The following is an 8,591-nucleotide window of genomic DNA, read 5'->3' on the forward strand; positions in this document are numbered from 1 at the left end:
GCTATTATCTTGGAAGAGCACGAGCAAGCTCTAACAGCTTTGCATGTACACTAAGTCTATATTTAACACCTAATCTCCTTACTTAAGGTCCATATACATCATTATATCTCCTATGAAGTAATAATCTATCTCCTAGTACTATCTCCAACAGGAAACATAGTTTTTCCCCATTATAACACCTATGCAAGACTGCATTTTAAATTTAAACCAAATTCATTTACTGCATCCCAGTAACTAAGATTCCACCTCTCCAAGCCTAAAAATTTTGAATAGGTGCTTTGGACCGTCTTTAATACAGAAACCAAAGATATCCCGGGTTGTTATTGTGGCCTGTATGTTATATCAGAGAAACACTTTTAAAATGAGGCATAACTTCTTGGAACATGCATTTATTGCAGTATGAAGAAACCCAATGAAATATTTTTAGAAAAAAAAATCAAGAACAAATGTTACAGTCTTCCTGATGTATTCTTACTTTTTTAAGGATGAGAAGCCATGATTTCAGTGTTTCTCTGCCAGTTTTTCTACTGGTCATCTCTGCGTGTTCCTCCTGATCACATGATCACTGTGGGGGGCGGCTTAGTGTCTGGTTATCAGACATATTGCACAGGGAGCAGTGCACTAGAGATAATACAGCCAGCACAGGGTATCTTAAAGCAGTCATACTGGTTACCAAACTGCTATAGTACTGACAGTCCCAGTAAAAAGTTCTGTCGTTAACTGTTAACTATAGTCTCGAAAGCTGTCCCTCCGACCCCTGTCCCGGCCGGGACTGTGATGTCTGCGGCTCCTCTCCCGGCTGGACTCCTTCCTCCTGTTCCCATCATAGCTGGAGGAGCGTGACCAATTCCTTCCCCTCCCCCTGCGGTTGTACTCCCTCCTTCCTCTGCTACGCTCTCGGCTGCGCTCTCCCCTTCCTCTGCTACGCTCTCGGCTACGCTCTCGGCTGCGCCCTCCCCTCTCTCTGCTACGTTCTCGGCTGCGCCCTCCCCTCTCTCTGCTACGTTCTCGGCTGCGCCCTCCCCTCTCTCTGCTACGCTCTCGGCTGCGCCCTCCCCTCTCTCTGCTACGCTCTCGGCTGCGCTCCCACCTACTTCTGCTGTGCTCCCGACTGCGTTTTCCCCTACCTCTGCTTCGCTCTCGGCTGCGCCCTGCCCTCTCTCTGCTACGCTCTCGGCTACGCTCTCCTCTACCTCTGCTTCGCTCTCGGCTGTGTTCTCGACTGCGCTCTCCTCTACCTCTGCTACGCTGCCGGCTGCGTTCTCGGCTGTGCTTCCCTCTACTACTACGCTCTCGGCTGCTCTCCCATCTACCTCTGCTGAGCTCTCGGCTGCGGACCCCTCTTTCTCGGTCTTGGGTGCGTTCGTGGCTATGTTGCCTGCCTCCTGTCCTGCTCTCTGGGCCGGAGTCCAGCTGCCCCCACTGGGAGCTGCAGTGCCCCCCGGAGTGGCCCCTCAGCCCTGCGACAGAGGGATACTGGTTCTCTCCAGCTATGTGCGAGAGACCATTGACCTGAGCCTGAGCAACGTTAGTCTGGCAGTCTGGAGGGCTGTAGGGCATGCCCAGGACCGCGTGTCCCATCAGCCCCAGCTCCGCCTCCTGGCTCTCCGGGGCGGTGCTCTTCTTGAGGAGGTTCCCCAGCAGCCTGTCCCGCAGCTCCCTCTCTCTGCGCTGCAGCTCCAGCGCCCGGGCCTTCTCCTCCTCCACCCGCCGCAGCTCCGCCTCCTGGAGCCGCCGCTTCTCCTCCAGGTGCTGCAGCCTGGCCAGCTCTGCCTTCTGCTGCCGAGCCAGCTCCGCCTGCTCCCTCTCCTGCTGCTGCTGCCTCAGGGCCTGTCAGAGCGGGAGGGGCGGAATTAGACACCGTATGCCAATCCTTATACACCTGTTCAAGAAACGGATGTTTAAAACTGCAACAGTGGGGCAACTGCCTGTCCCATCCCAACAGGGTCGCCCCTCTCAAACATGATCCCTGTTGTACTGGTCCTTCAGCGGTAGAATGAACTCCCAGCGGGGGTCAGGACAGCGGAATCGCTGGCCATCTTCAGATGCAGACTGAAGACCCACCTCTGCAGACTGCATCTTGGTTCCACCCCAATCCCTGCCCCTAACACCGGCTACTTGTAGTACTTGCAGTTTATTTTATGTATAGTACTGCAATATGTTCTGGGTTCTGTGATCTAGCAACTGACATATGGTAGAACACTATGTTTGTCTAATCAGACTGCACAATTTAACTAACGGTAGGGCTTGAATAGCGTTATTCTCACACTCACTGGTCTGGGAGTGTTGTTAGCCTGGTCTGACACTGCTGCTCATTCAACTTGAATGGATACACTTCTGTTCTCTTGTGCTGGAAGTCACTCTGAATAAGAGCATCTGCTAAATGAATGTAACGTAACGTAATGTAATGTAGCTGAGCAGGACCTGTGAGTAGGTCAGTAGAGCAGCACCTGCTAAGGACTGAAGCACAGGCACTGCAGATGTGAGCACTGACCTTGGCCCTGCCCAGCAGCTCGGCGATGAGGCGGATGGACTCCAGGTTGCGCTGGGCCAGCAGCAGCTTCCTCTCCTCCATGGCGATCTTCAGGTGCAGCTTCTTCTGCTCCTCCGCCTGCTGCTTCTTCACCTTCCTCTGGTTCTTCTTCTCCTCCCGCTCCCTGTTCTTCTGCTCCCTCTTCCGCAGCTTCTCCTCCCTCCTCCGCTCTCTCTCCTCCTCCTCCTGCTCCCGCTGTTTCCTGCAACACAGCGACACGTCTGCCAAGGGGCCTCGCCGCAGCTCCGGCCTGTCCGAGCCCTCAGACCACGAAGGAGGCCGAACACCACACGCGCAACACAAGTCACAGGACTCTGGATTAGTCTCCAGTTCAGACAAACACACAACAGCACATCTGAACTCAAAGGCTGCAGGTTTGAAACCCCTGGTGTAACACCACTACTGTTATAGCCTCGATAAATCTGCTTTACCCGAATTGCTTAAATGAACTTCGAGTTGAGAAAATGAATACTACGTTGGATATGTAAGACGCCCTGTACAGAGGTGTGAGATAATCAAATGAATAGTTTAACACTAATGGATTCTACGGTGGCTTGATGTGGAGACGCTGTGTTCTCAGAGCACGCGTAGCACCAGGTACCTTTCCTCCTCCTTGCGTCGCTCCTCCTCCTCCTTCTCCCTGCGTTTCTGTTCCTCCCTCTGCCTCTCCAGCTCCTGGAGCTTCTGCCTCTCCAGCTGCCTCCTCTTCAGGGCTGAATCACTGAGGTGCTTGGTGGTGTCAAAGGTCACCTGTGATAACAGTAATGAACACACTTTTTATCAGAAGCATTAACAAGGCTGATTAATCCCTTATGCGCCCCCGTTCTTCTCCCACTCCTAATTTCACCATTATAGATTAGGACATAAAACTGGAAAAAAAAATTGCAAGCTTCAAACTTCAACTCCAGTAGTCGACAACTACATTTTGAAATAATCTTGGGGAAATGGGAATTCAGATAGCTGGCAGGGGTGGGTGGAAACGGTTGTGGAGTGAAACTACAGAAGTTTTAATGCAGTATTTCTATTCCGGTGTTAAAAGATATGAAAATGTAATCAAAGAGGAACCGTCATTAGCTTTCTTAAAATAATCTCCACGTCTTCCTTACATCATTTCCTATCTGAGCTAATTAATCAGGCCCATTTGTGGAGCAGAAAGAGGACTTCCTTCTCAATCCTCTCCACACTCAGTTCGTGATGGCTTTGTTCATGCTGGATTAGAAATGTCTTTACTGACGCTGTCCAGTGATCCTGGAGAGGATAATGCAGCCATGACTTTCATTTCATTAAAAGCCCTTCAAACTAACGGCGTTATGCAAGCGGCACTTTGTCTGAATGCATTCCATCTCATTAGTGGGGACAATCCGCTTGTATCTCGGCCTCCTTTCAAACCGCACAGCTGAGTAATAACTGCCGCAGCTCAAAAATGACTCGCGCTGGATATCGTCTTCCACGTGGATGATCTTGGGACGGTGTCGGGGGAGGTCCGGGCAGAAGCTGTCAGTAACTCTGACATAACTGATGTGAAGGCAGTCTGTCTTCTCAAGCTTCTGTTCATCTGATCACATCTGACCTGACCATGAAATTTTCTTACCAAATCTCCATTCTGTTTTCTCACCTATCTTATCTGACCTAACCACACTATTTGTGCTTAAGTAAATATAAATGTGATCTTAGGCATCCTCAAGTAGTTAGGGAAGTCTCATGCATTACAATAAAACTGTGAAATACTAAAAAGACGAAAAAGTAATTATCTAATGACTTACCTTTCACCTGTTTTTGGTGTCTCAATTTAACTAAACACAGAACCATTCTTTGCCTCACTGTTTATTCAAGGAAGGCATATGTGGACAAATATGTCCCATTCTACATTCTGCAAAGTCCACTGCACTGCTTTTGCGTGGTCTGCTTGTGCTATGCTAAGGAGGCTATCACATCTGAAAGTAAGCTGACAGAGACCAATCCCAGCCCTAGAAACAAAGTAAATGTGACAAAAACCAATAACTATACCAACACACAGCTGAATACACAACTAAGGTAAGGGCTAACATACCTGATAAATGGAAGCATGTTTGCTCAATGTGCACACTGCATTTCTCACTGGTTGGACTAAGTATTTGCTGTGGCTGTTTAGTTTTTAGCATAGTGGCAAGGAACAGGGCTCATAACCGAAAGGTTGCTGGTTCAATCCCCCAATGGGGCACTGCTGCTGTGCCCTTGGGAGAGGAACTTAACCCACAATTGCCTCAGTAAATATCGAACTGTATAAACGGACAACATGTAAAAAACACTGAAAGCTATGTAAATCAGTCTGGATTAGAGCGTCTGCCAAATGACAGTAATGTAATGTAATATGGTGCTAAGTGGGCTCACTGACATTTAACCACAGCAGGGACTTCCTTTTCAAAGTGAAATATATGGAATGCAGTATCTCCATAGTATAAACCATAAACTGACCTTGATGTTACAGGCCACGGCCTTGCCATCCTCCGCTTTGTACATCAGCTTCATACCCCTCAGGGTGTCCATGGCCTTGACGAAGCCCACGTACTCCTGGTACTGCACATACGCCTCGAAGTTCAGGTGGCCCCCGAAGGTGAACGTGTGAAAGTTCTTGTCCATCATCTCCTCGCGGTAAGGGTCCAGCATGGGGATGTCCACGTTGCGGATCTTCCCAAAGCCCTCGAACACCGCCGTGAGGACGCTCTCGGAGGGCCGCTCGGGGGAGGTGTCCTTCTGGGCAAACCACTTGCAGGGCAAGCCCTCCAGGTGGATGGTGTCGGGGCGCTCGCCGGGCACTGTCTCGTTCATGTCTTTGGCGTCGCGGAAGAAGGAGTCCCAGTCATGGCGGGTGGGGAAGTCTGTCTTGTTCTCAGCCGCCCGCACCTTCAGGATGTCCGTGAAGCCGCTCAGCTTGATGCTCTTGCCGTCCAGCTTGGCCAGGAAGGCCTTCACCATGGCCCGGTTCTCCACCTCGCCCTCGAAGCGGATGAACTCCATGGTGCTCTTGGAGATTCGCAGGGCAGAGAACTGGTCGGGCTGCACCATGGACTTCACCCTCTCCATCACCTCCCAGTTGGAGATGGACTTTCCCGGCTGCTTCAGCTGGGGCAGGGCCACGCTGACGATCATCTTAGCAATGGGCTTCAAGTACAAGCCATGAGCCGGGCACAGTTTCACGGCCTCAGTGGTGTCGTGAACTATCGTTGTCGTCATGGCTACAGCGTGACGCTACGGTTAAAACCAAAACATGCAGTTAGTAGCTGAAGCTAAGATCATATTACTATGAGTGGAAATATCTAAATTTACACATCAGTACCTAACGCATGGTTGCACATGTACTTCGTGTACATGTACTTTCTTACGTAAGTTCTTCACTAAAAGCTTGACATCCAGAGAAATTCTAGATTTGGCTACATGTATGCAGTATTAATACGTCAAAACACACCTCAATCGGACACGACTGCTAAGAAGTAACACAATATTATCATAAAATGCGATGCCCTTGTGTTTCAAACCGTGACACGCTTCAGATTCAAATAGCTACGCTAACTAGCTAACCTAGCGACATTGCTAGATGAGACTTCCCATTCACCTAGCTTGAGAGCTAGCTCCATTTTTGCTTTTTCTTTTCCTCCACAGCAAACAACCAATGTGTTGGGGCATTTAATTACTAAATCGTACAAAGAAGTATAAAACTATGCAAGCATTCCATATCATGAAATGCAAAACACTGTTTCCCCTCATCTGGTCCTACGACACCCACTTCGGCTGGACCATTAGCTAACTAGCTAGCTAGTTGACTAGGTGTTTCGTAGTTGTAACGTTAGCTAGCTAAGCCATTTAAAAAACACACACACATTAACCATCAACTGAAAAACAAACCTTTTCGTTCACCTGACCCAAACTAAAATATGCCGGTTGTTTTCATGCCTAGTAATGACCTTTAAATACTTAGCAACCTATGTGCCCAAAAATGCACTTAGTTTGTCAGCCTGCTAACGATAGTACTGCTGTTGAATCAAGGCTATCCGAGGAAGTTCAAACAAACCCGAAAAACTTCCGCTTCCGCCAAAGAAACCATAGAAATAATTTGTAAAAGTAGATTTATATGTAGTCTTTTTCTTACCTTACGCCACCCTGTGGTCATTATACGTAGTTACAGTATAACCTTTTTAGACAAATATTGGTTACACTTCAAAATCATTGCCCTTTTACTACATTATGAACATATAAGTTTAACATAATATAAATATATGAAATGTTGATATTGAGTATCAAGCAGTGTATTGTATTTCAAACATTATATCAAAGTCTGAAACGAAAAAAAAGAAACTGTACAGGATATTGAAGCTGGATGTAAAGCTTATCTTCGTCGAACACAACAGATAGTTTAAAAAGTGACCACTAGAGGGCAGCCGATGTGCAAATTTAACACATTTGAGGATTACTCGGTGAGTCTGAGACGTGGAAAGTGTTCAAGAGTGTGATAGCGCATCATTATTATAATCCGCGGGGTCTACATGCTTTAAAGGGACGGGCTACTATTGCAGGAATATCGTCGGCCGTAGTGTTCGTGGAACTACTACAGGTTAATGTTAAATACCGTGTCCTCCACACTCAAAACGTCTTCAGACCCTGTTCGTGTGTGCTGACTGCTGATGCGTGTAACCGTGATCAGGGAAAATCACAACTGACGTTATAGCCAACTGCTGCATAATATTTCAGATCACGCACAGTTCCCTGTCCTGTTTATGAGGCCGAAGGCATACTCTCCACTTAACCGTAAGTGTGTCTTCCAAGTCAAGTATGATGCACAGCCAGGGGTCTAGTGTAGTGAGACGTGCATAATTCTGTGGAATGCGCCCATTAGGCTCGTGTAGCGTTGCCATGGCACCCAGCGTAATGTGCTGACCATAGCTGCTACAATACAGACAACATTCGCCTGCACGTCTTTATTACCAAACACTATTTTGCAGCATCCAGACTTTTCAAACCTCCATTCCTTGTACAGTGAAAAGGGTCTACAACCAGGGGGTAATGGATCAGAAAAACTAGAGGTAAAAGAGTGTTTTACCTAGTATTCTGCACGAGGTCATTAACATTCTCGATTAGGCACATCATAAATAAGCATTGTGCATTCTTGAATCTGATCCTCACACAAAACATATTTTTAAACAAGCACTTTGTTCTAAAAGGCCTCTGAGTCTAGGAAAGATCCTAGTTAAATCTAATTTACTATCTACAATGCAAAAAAAAATAAAAAATTGACAGGGCCCCAGCAGGCAACTGTAAGCCTTGACAGTGGCCTCAGTGCAGCATGTCCACCTGTACACTAGCCACTGTTCAGCATGCATGACTTCATTTCTCGCTCCACTACCCATGTGAAATGCATGATCAAGTGCTCATGTGCCTCAACAAGTGGGCAGGACACAGGCAGGTAAAGACAGGTGATCACTGCAGCAGCAGCCATACCTGTGACATTTGAAGTCAGTTTGCAAGTGATATTACTGCATCACTTAAATATACTGTATCTCACCAAGGTGGTTATATAAATGAAATTGTACTATACATTTTACTGTTAACTGTTTTAGATCTACATGTTGACATGTTGACAAGTTTGGAATCAGACCCTTTTTAAATTACATTTGAACCCACATGATTATAAGATGATGTATTGATTGTGCGTGTGTGTATATACTCTGTGTGTGTGTTTGTGTGTGTGTGTTTGTGTGTGTTTGTATGTATGTGTGTGTTTTTTATGTGTCCCCCCTTTGTATATAACAATCATCCAGCTTGGGCACCATATCTACCTCATTTACTGCTAAACAGGTCTGCCGAAAGGCTGTCGTTACCGGACAAAGACCATGTGGAAAATATTGGCCTTTTGTGTAAATCACTTGGGAGCATTTAACACAGTGCAAGCGCCTTTCTTGTTTTCTTTTGTTACCCTGCACCTGTGTTAGGATTTGATAGTGCATTCTAGTTCCTTTTCCTAGTGAGAACTAAACTGTTCATGGCCCTTCTGCAAAAAGTTGTTACATTGCGAGATCATTCAGGC

The 8,591-nt window shown here is 47.1% G+C and overlaps 1 protein-coding gene across 1 annotated transcript; it reads right to left on the minus strand.

The window, feature by feature from the left end:
- Positions 1 to 723: 723 nt before the first annotated feature.
- On the minus strand, positions 724 to 6,552 carry akap17a (A kinase (PRKA) anchor protein 17A). Its single transcript, XM_036540860.1, has 5 exons — positions 6,416 to 6,552; positions 4,988 to 5,761; positions 3,135 to 3,283; positions 2,495 to 2,735; positions 724 to 1,830 (listed from the first exon to the last, which is right to left on the minus strand). Exons 2-5 carry the CDS (start codon positions 5,744 to 5,746, stop codon positions 724 to 726), a joined length of 2,256 nt encoding a protein of 751 aa, XP_036396753.1. The 5' UTR covers positions 5,747 to 5,761; positions 6,416 to 6,552.
- Positions 6,553 to 8,591: the final 2,039 nt, after the last annotated feature.

Source organism: Megalops cyprinoides, chromosome 11, assembly GCF_013368585.1.
Source record: "Megalops cyprinoides isolate fMegCyp1 chromosome 11, fMegCyp1.pri, whole genome shotgun sequence".
Lineage (NCBI taxonomy): Eukaryota > Metazoa > Chordata > Actinopteri > Elopiformes > Megalopidae > Megalops > Megalops cyprinoides.